General features: G+C 38.9%; 1 protein-coding gene across 4 annotated transcripts in view; it reads right to left on the reverse strand.

The window, feature by feature from the left end:
- Positions 1-15,763, reverse strand: part of usp24 (ubiquitin specific peptidase 24) — a 186,236-nt gene that overhangs the window by 91,482 nt on the left and 78,991 nt on the right. For 3 of the 4 annotated variants that reach the window (XM_043699012.1, XM_043699014.1, XM_043699015.1), the window contains exons 27-31: positions 14,581-14,739; positions 13,822-13,907; positions 13,155-13,248; positions 8,862-9,020; positions 5,701-5,798 (exon numbers count right to left, since the gene is read on the reverse strand). In XM_043699012.1, the coding sequence (XP_043554947.1) occupies positions 5,701-5,798; positions 8,862-9,020; positions 13,155-13,248; positions 13,822-13,907; positions 14,581-14,739 (596 nt within the window). The remainder of the gene's footprint in view (positions 1-5,700; positions 5,799-8,861; positions 9,021-13,154; positions 13,249-13,821; positions 13,908-14,580; positions 14,740-15,763) is intronic. The other variant, XM_043699013.1, reaches the window with a different exon arrangement.

Below are 15,763 nucleotides of genomic sequence, written 5' to 3' on the forward strand. Positions count from 1 at the left end.
TGTCTTGGCGGCAATTGGAAATGAAGAGATCGAGGGCAGATAATAGGCCAGCATGGGGTATCCAGGTGGATGGAGTGTGTTGGAGGTGGGCAACATTTCCCCTCCCCCGACCTTACCCCAGCTCCAACCTTCCAGCTCAGCACTGCCCTCATGACCTGTCCTATCTGCCTATCTTCCTTTTCACCTATCCACTCCACCCTCCTCTCTGACCTATCACTTTCATCCCTACCCCCATTCACCCACTGTACTCTTTGCTACCTTACCGCAACCTCCTCTCTGACCAATCACCTCCATTCCCCACCCCCATTCACCTATTGTACTCTATGATACTTTCTCCGCACCCCAACCCCCTTCTCATTTATCTCTCCACTCTGCAGGCACCCTGCCTCTATTCCTGAAGAAATGCTTTTGCCCGAAAATTCGATTTTCCTGCTCCTCCGATGCTGCCTGACCTGCTGTGCTTTTCTAGCACTACTCTAATCTAGACTCTGGTTTCCAGCATTTGCAGTCCTTGTTTTTAACCTTCTTTCCATACCTGGCAACATCCTAGTGAATCTCCTCTGACTGCTTTCCAAAGCTTCCACATCCTTCCTATAATGCGGTGACCAGAACTGCACCAATACTCCAGGTGCAGCCATACCAGTGGCTTGTACAGCTGAGGAGAAAGTGAGGGCTGCAGATGCTGGAGATCAGAGCTGAAAATGTGTTGCTGGAAAAGCGCAGCAGGTCAGGCAGCATCCAACGAACAGGAGAATCGACATTTTGGGCATAAGCCTGAAGAAGGGCTTATGCCCGAAACGTCGATTCTCCTGTTCCTTGGATGCTGCCTGACCTGCTGCGTGTTTCCAGCAACACATTTTCAGCTCTTGTACAGCTGAAGCATGACTTCGGGGCTCTGAAACTCAATCCCCCCCACCATATGCTTTCTTAACAACCCTATCAACCTGGGTGGCAACTTTCAGGGATTTAGGCACCTAGACACCAAGATCTCTGTTCATCGACACTGCCAAGAATTTTACTATTAGCCCGTACTCTGCATTCTTGTTACTTCTTAAGTTACTACCTCACACCTTTCCGCATTAAACTCCATTTGCAGTAGCTGTTTCTCGAATAAGGTCCACATTTCAAAAGTGCCCATCCTTTATAGTTTCTTTCCCCATTCTAAATCTAATATAATCTCATCATAATTGCCTTTTCCACAGTTATACCTCTTTCCCTGCAGAATATACCCATCCCTGCCCATTGCTATTGTAAATGTAACCGAATTATGGTCACTACTGCCAAAATGCTCACCTATCTCCAAATCTAACACCTGATCGGGTTCATTCCCCAGTACCAAATCCAATAATGGCATTACCTTTTTTGGCCTGACTACATACTGTGTCAGAAAACCTTCCTGCACACATTGAACAAAAACGGACTCATCTAAAGTACTTGAACTATAGTATTCCCAGTCAATATTGGAGAAGTTAAAGTCCCCCATAACAACTATCCTGTTACTCTCGCTCCTATTGAGAATCATCTTTGTTATCCTTTCCTCTAAATCTCCAGAACTATTCGGAGACCTATAGAATAAGGACTTCTCCTTTCCTGTTTCTAACCTCAGCCAAAACTAACTCAGTGGATGAGCCCTCAAACATTATCTCAGCTGCTGTAATACTACCCTTGATTAAGAATGCCACACCCCCGTCTCTTTTACCATCTTCTCTGTCCATGCTGAAACATCTAAATCCCAGAATTTGCAACACCCATTCCTGTCCCTCCTCTAGCCATGTCTCTGAAATGGCCACAACATTGAAATCCCAGGTACCAACCCATGCTGCAAGTTCACCCACCTTATTCCAGATGCTCCTGGCATTGAAGTACACACATTTCAAATCAACATCCTGATTGCCAGTGCCCTCTTGTGACCTTGTATACCTATCCCTGACCTAACTACTCTAAACCTCCTATATACTGGAACTACAATTTAGGTTCCCTCTACTGCATTAGTTTAAACCCCCCACCGAAGAGCATTAGCAAATGTTCCCCCCAAGGATACTGATACTGCTCTGATTCAGGTGAAGATCATCCTATTTGTAGAGGTCCTGCCTTCCCCAGAAAGAGTTCCAATTATCTAAGAATTCAAAAATCGTAAAATAATCAAAATTATAAAAAGCACAGATGTGCTTTAGTTATTAAAAATGTTTTGGTGTCACCATCCCACAAGACTTCTCTTTTGTTATGTTTTGGCGAAACGATATTTCCTAAAGCTAATCAAAATCTCCTATGATTTTAAAACCCGCACTCATATTAATGTTATGTATGCAGCACCAAGTATATGATTTAATTGCAGTATGTAGTGCTCTTGACATTACAATGGATAGCATAATGCTCTCCTGTCTCTCATAATATAAGATCATAAGAATCTGGATTAATATAGACATGTAAGCTTAAAGTTGCATTACAAAATTTACTTCAAGCTAAATAAGTTAACATGCTGGATAACACAAAAGTTCTAAATTCAAAACAAAACATCTGTCTGTTCTTGGGTCAATCTACCAAGGAGTGCATACCAATTTGCCAAGATGCATATCATATATATAGTATGTAGATGTAACAAACAGAATATCATAGTTGACAACTAACCCCCACCAGGCAGAGCTTTGCTCTCCTAGGAGATCCTGCAGTCTTGCCTACACTATAACTCTGAAGACACTGAAACTCAAACATGCATTAACCAACCTTAACTACACATTCAAAGAAAGAACACACAAATATACCAAGGTAGAAATGAATCCCTGACATTTTTTTTGTTTTCTCAGAATACAATTTATTTAATCAAATTATTACATGCTATTATTTGTGTAGCTAAACAACAGATAGCATATAGAGCCAAGGCAGAAGCACAGGATCGAGCAAAAAGACAAAATTGCTAGAAATTAACGGCGAATTACAGAAAAGGAAGGGGAGGAGGCTGGAGCAAGAAGATAAAAGTTGACAAAGATTGACAGAATGTAAAAAGAATCAGTGTTGTAAGAAAGAGACTAAGATTGATTAAGGAAATTTCCATTGATGATATTCATCTGTCAGATAATACGATATTGACAGCAGATCAGATGCATGTGAAAACTGTGATACAATGGTGAAGAAAAGAGCTATCTTTAACGTGTTGAGTAAATGATAAATTTGACTGCCACATTTAAACGAGCCACCTGATTCCCAATGTTCTTCTTGAGAATAGTTGGGCAGGATCAACAAAAAGAATCGCTATTTTTATTCGCGTAGTAAGAACTTCTAAAGTGATCTGTCATGAAATATTTAATGATTCAACAAGCAATGAAATTGCAATCAATGAAAATGTACAGTGGTACAGATATTGCGTTTGACACTGATGAAATACTCAGTATTATCAAACATTGAGAAAATGTAGACATCAATTTTGATCCTGAGGATTTGAGAGCAACACTGAGTATTCAAGAAAGATTAGAAGAAATTATATTGTAAAAATTGTAAACCTAATTAAACTAGAGTCAAACCAAGTAAAGCAAAATGAACATAAGCTAATTGTGAAAATAAACATTTTTGTCAAATAATATTGAGTATAATGCATGTAAATTTGGCTTGTTTGGATTCATATTTGTGGGATTAAAATTAGAAATTAAAATAACTAAGTCAAAGAAGGTAATTATCTAAATTGGGGGTGGGGGGGTTCAATTAAATCCATTATTCAATCCAAGTTCCCAAAAGGTGAATGTCTCAGTTTGTTACTTTATGAATACATCTTCTTTATCTTATTTATCTAAATATCTTATTTTGAACTTCACAGAACTGTGATAGCACAGATGACAACTATTCAGCCATCACATCTACACCAACTCTGGAGCCAATCTCATATTGTTTCCCATACCCGTGCACACTATTTCTATCTAATGCCTCCATTAATGCCTCAATTAATCTGCCTCCCCGACATTTCCAGGCAGTGTGTTCCATACCCTATTAGTTATATCTATTTCCTGGACATAGGACTGGTAGCTCAACTTGTAGCAAAAAAATTAAAATCAATCTAGAATAGGTCAAAAATCCTTTCTAGAAATCATTTCTCACAGTATCAGTTGTGACAAGTATCACCAGGTTTACAGTATCTAATAACCTCTTCAGTAAATCTTATTAATTGTTCATGTTTTAAATTGTGAGCTATTAATCAGAATATTGATGAACAATGTTTTGAATCAAGTGACCTGTTAATTTCTCAAAAGACTTTTGGGAAATGAGCACAGAATTAATACACTGAAGAGTTTGCTTGGGCCTATGAAATGCAAATTTCATTTTCATTCTAACGCAAACATAAAAAAAAACAAAATCTCACTATTTTCTCAGTTGTCATGACGGTAAAGCTGAAATAATTTTAAATCAGCTCCCAAAATGAGACAATGGTTATAAAAAGCAATAATTATTTTAAGCAGTGCGCATTGGTGAGTTTTTAAGGTGGCTGTGCAGTTTCCAGCTCATTTCTTGTGCGCTGTTGCTATAATAAGCATTAACTATACAATACTATACAATTGGAAAAGTTTAGTGTAAAATTCAAGTCATACTCTGCATTTTATATTTAATGGAACTCCAAACTAATCAGAAGCAGCTTTTGCCAATCTGAAGTCAATAGTACACATTCAAATGAATTATAAACGCACAACTGCAACCTATAAAACCTACAAAAGCAGCCCTATAAAACCTACAAAAGCAACCGAGGCTGACAATCTGAAGTAAAACAAAGTGCAGGAGAAACTGAGCAAGTCTGGCAGTATCTTTAGAACGGGACAAGAGTTAATATTTCAAGTCCAACATGATTTTATCATGGAAGAAAAGTTATAAATGTCATAAATTATGAGTTTGACTGTACATTATAACAAAATCATGTTCAGGGAGATCCGTTATCTTTGTAAGGTTGAAAGCTTGCCTTTGGATACAATGACATTGCAATGGCTAAAAAAACATAATGAATATAAACCTTGCTGCGTCTCAGAATGGAATGCTTCTAAATAGAAACTGCCAGGAAAAATGTTGAATAATTGAGGCCAGTTTTTGAGAAGCTGACAGGTTAAGGGAAGAAGTTTTCGACGATAATCGAAACCTGGAATGGAAATTTTATGAAAATATATTTTCTAATGTTTTTAACGTATTTGGATGGTGGTCTACTTATGAGGAGTTGAAACAATTGGAGGGGGAATATATATTTTTATGGTGCTACATCAGGAAAACAACAACAAAGTTTAGCACTTAGCAGAACAGCTGAAGTTCATTTCAGCCAATGGTTGAGAGATCACCTTTAGCTTGGTGAAGTCTTAAAACAGATTATTCAACTAGGATCTGCCCTCTGAAATTCTGAAGATTTTTCAATTCTGGTTTCAATGACCAACAATATATCTGATAGTAGATTCCAACCAAATTGGCCGAGTACAGTTTCACCTTATAACTTGTTATGGTAGCATTGAAATATTAAGTGAGGCATTCCCATCTTGACAAATTATTTAAATGTAATATATTCCTGAAATATAAAAAGTCTTTCTAAGTGATTCAACTAATTACTAAAACATTTGATATTCAATGGAGAAAAATAATTATATCAGATTGGGTCAAGTTTGCTTTATGGTGCTTGAATGGCAGGTGGAATGAAAATAACAAAAAGGAAAAGACTGAAGACAAAATAATACATATCCATACCTTAAACCTCCTGCTTTGAGGAAGTTTTCACAGAAAGATTTAGCACAATTTCTTGCCATTTCATCATCTGAAGTAGGCATCAGCTTGGAACTAAGAACCTGTACAAACAGCATAAGAAGTCCAAATCAACAGCAGGAACCAAATGACATTCTACACCAACAGGCAAATAAAACATTTATTTAATGAGTGGAGTGAATAAAACCTAGAACTTTGTCAAGAAAATGGCAACTTCACAAGAATATGAGGTAAATATTAACCAAAGATCAAGAGATAAACTATTTCCACTTAGTGTTACTATAGCAGGTCCCAGGTTTGATTCCAGCCTCAGGTGACCATCTGTGGGGAGTTTGCATGTTCTCTCAGTGTCTGTGTGGGTTTCCCCTGGGTGCTCCAGTTTCCTCCCACAGTCCAAAGATGTGCAGGTCAGGTGGATTGGTCATGCTAAATTGCCCATAGTGTTAGGTGCATTAATCAGAGGGAAATGGGTCAGGGTGGGTTACTCTTCAGAGGGTCGGTGTGGACTTGTTGGGCTGAAGGGCCTGTTTCCACACTGTAGGGAATCTAAACTAATTCTATAAATAAAAGTACCCAAAATTGAAAGAAACTGACACACAATGAAATTTATACTGCTCATGAACACGCTCAAAATAGTAGACTTGAGGAAAATTGCATCAGATCCAGCTGACAATTAGGGCAGAACATGAGAATTCAATTAATACTCAGCTTCAGTGGATGTAGGATGCTACTATGCCTAACTAATGGAGAGTCACCAGGATTACCTCCACTGATTAGGAGTTCATGAATGATTTTAGTTTTACAAAAACTGAAAGATATCTTGGTGAAAGGAAGTTGAAACTGCAACATTGAGTGATTTCAATTATCATGGTTTTTGTTTAATTTATGCTCATTCCTTTTTGAAATATGCCAGCAAATGTTCCTGTTAGGGTGAAGGGCAACATTTACAGGTGTAGAGAATGCTGGTTGACTAGAGAAATTAAGGATTCACTCATGAAAAAGAAGGAAGCATATGTCAGGTATAGAGAGCTGAAATTGAGTGATTCCCTCAAAACGTAAGAGGGCAGTCAGGAGGGCAAAAAGGGAAATTGAAATAGCTTTTGCAAATAGGGTTAAGGAGAATCCAAAGGGATTCTACAAATACGTTAAGGACAAAAGGGTAACTCGGGAGAAAATAGGGCTCTTTAAAGATCAGCAAGGCCACCTACGTGTGGAATTGCAGGAGAAGCGGGGGATACTAAACTAGTATTTTGCAGTGTTCACTATGGAGAAGGATATGGAAGACAGAAAATGTGTGAGGAAATATATAGCGAAGTTTTTAAAAATGTCTACATTACAGAGGAGTTGGTACTGAACATCTTGAAACAAAGGTGGAAAAATTCATGGATGTGACCAAGTGTATCCTAGAACTCTGTAGGAAGCAAGGGAAGAGATTGCTCGGTCTCTTGCTGAGATATTTGTATCATCGATAGTCACAATTGAGGTGCCAGAAGACTTGAGCTTGGCTAACGTTGTACCACTATTGAAGAAAGGTGATAAAGAAAAGCCAAGGAACTATAGATTGGTGAGCCTGACATCGGTGGCGAGCAAGTTGTTGGAGGGAATCCTGAGGGACAGAATGTACTTGTATTTGGAAGGGCAAGGACAGATTAGGGATAGTCAACATGGTTTTGTGCATGGGAAATCGTGTCTCACTAAGTTGACTGAGTTTTTTGAAGTAACAAAGGGGATTGATGAGGGCAGAGCAGTGGATATGATCTACATGAACTTCAGTCAGGCATTTGACAAGATTTCTCACTGGAGACTGGCCAACGAGATTAAATCACATGGAATACAGGAAATCTAACTGTTTGGATACAGAATTGGCTCAAAGATAAAAGGCAGAAGGTGGTGGTGGAGGGTTGCTTTTCAGTTTGGAGGCCTGTGACCAGCAGTGTGTCACAAGAATTGGTGCTGGGTCCATTGCTTTTCGTCATTTATATAAATAATTTGGATATGAACATAGGAAGTATGGTTAGTATGTTTGCAGATTACACTGAAAGTGGAGGTGTCGTAGACAGTGAAGAAGGTTACCTGAAAACATAATGGGATCTTGATCAGTTGGGCCAATGGGCCAAAGAGTGACAGATGGAGCTTAATTCAGATAAATGGGAGGTGCAGCATTTTAGAAAGGTAAATCACAGCAGGACTTACACACTTCATGGGATGGTCCTGGGAAGTGTTGCTGAACAAAGAGACCTTGGAATGCAGGTCCATCATTCCTTGAAAGTTGCATGTAGTTAGGATACTGAAGGTGACGTTTGGTATGCTGCCTTTATTGGACAGTGCATTAAGTATAGGAGCTGGGAGGTCATGTTGTGGCTGTATAGGACATTGGTTAGGCCGTTATTGGAATATTGCATGCAATTCTGGTGTCTCTGCTATAGAAAAGATGTTGTGAAACTTGAAAGGGTTGAGAAAAGATTTGCAAGGATGTTGCCAGTGTTTGAGCTATTGGGAGAGGCTGACTAGGGGAGGGTATTTTCCCTGGAGCATGAGGGGCTGGGAGGTGACCGTATAAACATTTGAAAAATCATGAGTGGCATGGATAGGTTAAATAGTTCAAAACTAGACGGCATAGGTTTAAGGTGAGAGGGAAAAGATAGAAAAGGGACCTATGGGGCAACCTTTTCATGCAGAGTGTGGTGTGTGAGCTGCCAGAAGGAGCAATGCAGGCTGATATGATTTCAACATTTAAAAATTAACTGGATGGATATATGAATAGGAAAGGTTGAGAGGGAAATTAACCAAATACTGGCAAATGGGACTAAATTTATATAGGATATCTGGTCAGCATGGACACGTTGGACCGAAGGGTCTGCTTGTGTGCTATATATCTGTATGACTCTAAATTCATTTTTGAACAAATGGAATCTAACCTTTATACATGGTTTTGGGAGCGAATGCAGTGAATACCTTCAAGTTGAGAACAAAATAGAATTTCATGTGGAATGAGTGGGATGTCAAACAACTATAAATTATTTTCCTCTGATATACTGAAGGCTTAATGAGGCAGCATAATAAAGGTCTCATTGGGAGGTGCAATGAGATGATCCAGTCTCTTGCAAAATAATATCCAAAGGTTTCATAACTTGAATAACTCATACCTCTAAGTTATACAGTACTCTGAAGGTGGACATCCCTGGTGCCGATGATCTAAACAGACTCTCCAGAATAGTGTTTGCACTGGGCTGATGTTGTTGCTTCGATGAAAGCGAGGGTGACTTTGATGTTTGATGACTTGAATCAGTCAGTAATGTTTTCTGCTAAGAATAAAATCAATATTCAGTTTAAATCGATCATTCTTCATATCTTCTGGCATTTAATACGCTGCATAATCAATAATTCACCATCAGGGCAAAAAAAAACTTTACAATATCACAAAGAACCTGACTCCAGTATCTGCTGTGTACAAGCCTAGCATCAGTTGCATAGAAGTTCAAACTAGTTTCCATTCAATATTCTGTTGAATAAACAGCTGGGAGATAGAGCTGACGTAATAAATGATACATCAAGCTAATTTCACACAAGTCAGGTAAAAGTGGAAGTAACAAGCTGCAAAGATGTGGGACATCTGGACCTACTCTCAGCCTTCAGGTACTTCATCTGTGAAAGATACAGCAAGAGTGGGACTGCATTTATAAACATCATATATTTAATTTTCCAGCTTTCAAAAGTAGAGGTTTAATTAGGGACTTCAAAAATGACCAGTGCTCATGATGCCGAAGTCCAAGAAAAGAGATTTTGAAGATCCTAAACAGTCACTAATACTCATTCCTGTAACTCATTTGTGACTCAAGTAAGCCGCTAAAAAAAATTTGTATAAAACGTTTGAAATCTCAGATGAAGCTGGTAAAAAACGTACATTCCATTATGAGAATACATCCTTAAAATCAGATTAACAAAAGAACTGGTGGCCTGAAGTGCATTTACTTTAATGCAAGGAGTATAGTGGGTAAGGCAGATGAAGTTAGGGCTTGGATTGGTGCCTGGGGGTATGATGTTATTGCAATCAGAGACTTGGTTGAAGGAGTGGCATGACCGGCAACAAAATGTTCCAGGATATAGATGCTTCAGACAGGACAGGGAGGGAAGTAAAAGGCGGGGGAGGAGTTGCATTGCTGGTCAGGGATGATATCACGGCTGTGCTAAAGGAGGACACTATGGAGGACTTGGGTAGTGAGGCATCATGGGTGGAGCTGAGAAATAAGAAGGGTGCAGTTACATTGTTGGGGCTGTATTACAGGTCTCCCAACAGTGAGCGTGAGATAGAAGAACAAATAGGTAAACAGATTATGGAAAGATGTAGAAGCAACAAGGTAGTGATGATGGGAGATTTTAAGTTTCCCAACATTGACTGGGATACACTTAGTGTCAGAGGTCTGGATGGGGCAGAATTTGTAAGAAGCGTCCAGGAAAGTTTTCTAGAGCTGTATGTCAATGGTTCAACTAGGGAAGGGGCTATATTGGACCTGATGTTGGGGAATGAGCCAGGCCAGAGGCAGAAGTTGCAGTTGGGGATTTCTTCGGGAACAGTGACCACAATTCTGTAAGTTTTAGAATACTTGTAGACAAAGATGAGAGTGGTCCTAAAGGAAGAGTACTGAACTGGGCCAAGGCCAATTATATCAAAATTAGGCAGGAGCTGGGAAATGTGGATTGGACACGGCTATTTGAAGATAGGTTAAAGATAGTGCAGGATAGGCATGCCCCGTTGAAAGCAAAGGATAGGAAAGGCAAGATTCATGAACCATGTATGACAGGAGAAATCATATGACTAGCCTAGAGGAAAAGGGAAGCGTACATAAGGACCAGGCAGCTAAGAACAGAATGGGCCCTGGAGGAATATTGGAAGAGTAGGACCAGACTTAAACAAGGAATCAAGTGGGCTAAGGGTCATAAAATAGCTTTATTAAGAGCAGAATTAAAGAGAATCCAAAGCCTTTTATTCTTATAAAAGAAGCGAGTAATTAGAGAAAGGATTGGTCCACGAAAGGATAACGAAGGAAGTCTGTGTGTCGAACCTGAGAGAATGGTTCTGAATGATTACATTGCAACAGTGTTCACTAAGGAGAAGGATATGATGAATGTTGAGATTAGAGCAAACTCTGGAACATGTTGACACAAATAGGAAAGATGTGTTGGGTAGGCTAGAGGTTATTAAAGTGGACAAATCCCCAGGACCGGATGGGATCTATCCCAGGTTGCTGAGGGAGGCGAGAGAGGAAATAGCTGGGGCCTTGACGGATATCGTTGTAGCATCCTTAAATACAGGTGAGGTGCCGGAGGACTGGAGGGTTGCTAATGTTGTCCCCTGTACAAGAAGGGATATTTTGGGTAACTACAGAGCAGTGAGCCTGACGTCAGTGGTAGGAAAGTTGCTGGAGAAGGTACTGAGGGATAACATCTATTTATGTTTCGAAAAGAGCGGATTTATCAATAATAGGCAAAATGGTTTTGTGTGGGGGAAGATTGTGCCTTACCAACTTAATAGAGTTCTTTGAGGAAGTGACCAAGTTGATAGATGAAGGATGTAGATGTCACACACATGGAATTTAGTAAGGAGTTTGATAAGGTTCCCCATGGTAAACTAATAGAGAAAGTGAAGTCACATGGTGTGCAGGGTATTCTAGCTAGGTGGATAAAGAACTGGTTGAGCAAAAGGAGACAGAGAGTAGTAGTTGAAGGGAGTTTCTTGAAATGGAGAAAGCTAACCAGTGGTGCTCCACAGGGGTCAGTGCTGGGGCCACTGTTGTTTGTGATATACATAAATGATCTGGAAGAGGGCACTGTTGGTATGATCAGCATGTCTGCAGATGGCACGAAGATTGGTGGAGTAGCAGAAAGCATACGGGACTGTCAAAGAATGCAGGTGAATATACATAGACTGGAGAGTTGGACGGAGAAGTGGCAGATGGAGTTCAATCCAGGCAAATGTGATGTGATGCATTTTGGGAAGTCTAATTCTAGAGCGAATTATACAGTGAACGGAAGAGCTTTGGGGAAAGTTGATGAACAGAGAGATCTGGGCGTTCAAGTCCATTTTACCCTAATGGCTGCTGCACAGGTGGATAGAGTGGTCAAGAAGGCATATGGTATGCTTGCCTTCATCGGACAGGGTATTGAGTATAAGAGCTGGCAGGTCAGTTAAAATTGTACACGACGTTAGTTCGGCCGCATTTAGAATACTGTCTGGTCGCCACATTACCAAAAGGATGTGAACGCTTTGGAGAGGGTTCAGAAATGGTTTACGAGGACGTTGCCTGGTATCGAAGGTGCTAGCTATGAAGAGACGTTGAGTAGGTTAGGATTGTTTTCATTCGGAAAAAGGAGATTGAGGGGGGACCTGATTGAGGTCTACAAAATCATGAAGGGTATAGAGAGGGTAGATAGAGATAAGCTTTTTCTGAGGGTGAAGGATTCAATAACAAGAGGTCATGCTTTCAAGGTGAGAGGTGAAAAATTTAAGGGGGATACATGCGACATGTACTTTATGCAGAGAGTGGTGGGCGTTTGGAACGCGTTGCCAGCAGAGGTGGTAGAGGCAGGCACAGTAGATTAATTTAAGATGCATCTGGACAGATGCATGAGTAGGTGGGGAGCAGAGGGATACAGATGCTTAGGAATTGGGCGACAGGTTTAGATAGTAGATTTGGATCGGGTCAGGCTTGGAGGGCCTATTCCTGGGATGTAAATTTTCTTTGTTCTTTATCAAAACTTCACAGGTAAATGGCAATTCCTAACATGGCATTTGGATCTATTATGAAATGTGGAAGGCTTTCAGAAAAATATTTAATTTAAGTATCAGAAGCTGCATGATGTTCATGAAAGGATTTAATTCCATGCACTCATTATTATGGAAGTTAGGGTTGATTTTAAGCATTACATTACCCATGCAAGATAGAACCATATTAACACGTCTTTCTTGCCGGTAGAACTTTATCCTTGTAGAACTAGTAGAACTTTTGAGGAATCACATACTTGGATTTGAACTATTCAGATGATCAATGGCTCTTTCTTGAGCTATAGAGTTACTCTAGTGTTTATACTAGAGTCAGGCATGTTCTTTATATGCAGGTAAGAACTTCAGTTTCTTGCTCTTTGCTCTATCATGATTAATAAACAGCTTTTATGTGCATTGACACACTGACAATATTGTTAATGATTCTGAGAGATTAGGTTGTTTCAAACAGAAAAACTTTTCTGTTTGTGACAATGACCCAGGAACATCAAGATTCGCCCAGAAACCATTAAGGGACTTAGCTATCCTGTTAAAACTTCTGAGCTTTAGGTAAAATTTGGATGTTCCCTTTTCCTAATACCATAAGACAGGAAAATCCTGCTGTGTTTCATTAAAAAATAATTTTAACATTGGGAATATATAAAAGAATACAACTTACTTTTCTGCCTAAAGCATCAAGTGTATCCAGAGCTTCTTGAATTGCTGGATCAGTAGGAACCAATAACAGCAACTTCCTAACACGCACGGTTATCCTGAAAGATGAACATATAAATAAACATATTTGTTTAACATAAACCAAAGTTGGAAGCAGCATTAGTAATAATTTTAGGCTGGCATCCTGGACAAATACACACTTTATACATTGTTGCATATGACAAACTGTTCAAATGATAATGAAACAAAGGGTCAAAGCAAACGTAAAACAGTTGAAATTTGCATTTTACAAAAGCAGATGTATTTTACATTCTCAAGGAATTGAATTTTGACTTCAACTTAAAATGGACTAAATTTGTGTTCAAAGAATTACTCATTGGTTGAGCTTCTTTCATGCAGAACCTGTAATGCAGATAATTTGATATATGTCACTGTCAATTAGCAATTCCAGGACTTGTTTCATTTAAATATCCAACATGAAAATGTGAACTTCGCTCCTTCAATGGAGAACAGTAAGTTATCGCTGGACATTTTGACTCTCAACATGTGTAAAATGTTGTCAACACTTAAAATATCATGAACAGTTCTACAGGGCCTGATTGCTGATTTTACTGATGAAACAAGATAATTACATACATAATACTACCCCATTTGAAACTATGGAATCTCACCTTGGCTCTTCAAGGTTGGCTAGTTGGTAAAGCATATCAAACACATTACACACCAATGCCATCACAACACCAGGCAGTGACTTCTCCTGTTGTAAAGGAAAAGAAACTAGTCAGAAAAAAACACTAGCAGAGATATCCAAAAACAAATGTCAAACAGTTTGAATTCCATTTAAATAAGGAACATTGAATTCAACTGTGCTGAATGAATATTCAGCAGGACAATACAGAACTACATCAATTTAGAAAAATGCAATACAATAAAGTACAAATTGCAGAGTATTTTTATCGAATGTTCAACACAAGCTCGTTTAGAAAGTCTTGCTTTATGACCAACATCTAACCATTGTAATTTATGCTATAAATGATGAGCCTCTTCCATTCTATGGCCGACCAGAGTTTGTTCTGAGGAAGGGTCACTAGGAGCTAAACCGTTAACGCTGATTTCTCTCCACAGATGCTGCCAGACCAACTGAGCTTTTCCAGCAATTTCTATTTTTCTTTCTGATTTACGATATCTGTAGTTCTGCCGGTTTTTATTTAGAATTTGTGTCATTCCATTTTTAAAGAATATCAAAAAGCAGCATATTTCTGCAAATCCTTCAATGGAAAGTGAAAATAATTCAATTGATTGAGAACATAGTTTCAGACTGCTTAAGAATATTTGGAAACCTGAGCCAAAAGCATAACTCTGATCTCAAACAACTTTATCTGAAATTAAATACTTTGATCTGTTTTGTTTTATAACCTTTCATGTCTAACCTGTTCCATAGCATAAGCAGAGTTGAAGACACCACTACTGGCAGATGAATCAACTGAACTCCCCGATGCTGTACCCATCACAGGTGTCTTTATAGTTAACACTTGCTCATCTGAAAATCCCAGTTGGTGAAGCAATTTTTGATCTTTGTTCATAGTCAGCTAGATAAAAGAAAGAACAGACATTATTGCCATTGGCAGAAAATAAGCAACATGATGTGCAAATGAAGTTATAAAGTCACTTGACTTGAACTTGATTTCACATCAAAATTGGTAAGAAGAAAGAACCTCGTTGAAAAGTTAGAAACTTCATTTTTTTTAATAATGGGGGATACAAAATATAAAAACATTGCAGTGGCAAAGCAGTGCTACATTTTGCTTTTTGTCATCCAGGATCACTTGCAACAAATGGCAAAAGTACCAATTTATAGAATGCTGCTATCTTTTCCCATAACAGTCTAGTAATGAATAAATCAGGGATCTAAAATAGTAACATATACCTTTAGATATTATTGTCCAGATTTACATAACGGCTTGATTAAGAGATATGTACAAATTTAAATAGGATGCTCTAGGGCCACAATAGCTTCTCATTTCCGGTAATTAGATTCTGAAGCTCAAAACAAACTGGTTAAAGTGGCAAAGCAAACAGAAGAGCGGTCATAGAAATTACAAAACAATTTATTCAGAGTAGGATTGGATTTTACCCAATTTTAGCAATGTTTACTCATGATCAGAAATCGATCAGTAACCACATGGGTGATGGATGAACAGAACCAGAACTTGCTGAGACTTAGGACATGGACAGCAGAGGTTGAGATGATTTTCAAGTTTTTGCAAAATAGGATGCAGAAATGCTGGCCATAAATGCAATGGGATAGGCATGGGATATGCATGGCAAGATTTAAACTACAGATGAATGAGAGTTTCAGATGAGCTAATATTCATGCTATATTACTGTGGAAATAAACAGCCTTTGTCTGATGACATGAATGCTTGGTTGGAAGCACACCTTGAGGTGAAATGTGGCAGCAGTGTGGCCAACAACCTTGTTCAACCTCAGACAGTTGACAGAGAAGGAGATGAAATCCATTGGCTGGGGAACTGTGGTGGAGTAGCAAGTCAACAAGTTCAATCTTTTCAATATTTAGTAGCAACAATTTTCTCCTCATATAGCACCTGATGT

This window comes from Chiloscyllium plagiosum, chromosome 11 (genome assembly GCF_004010195.1).
Source record: "Chiloscyllium plagiosum isolate BGI_BamShark_2017 chromosome 11, ASM401019v2, whole genome shotgun sequence".
In the NCBI taxonomy this organism is placed as follows: domain Eukaryota; kingdom Metazoa; phylum Chordata; class Chondrichthyes; order Orectolobiformes; family Hemiscylliidae; genus Chiloscyllium; species Chiloscyllium plagiosum.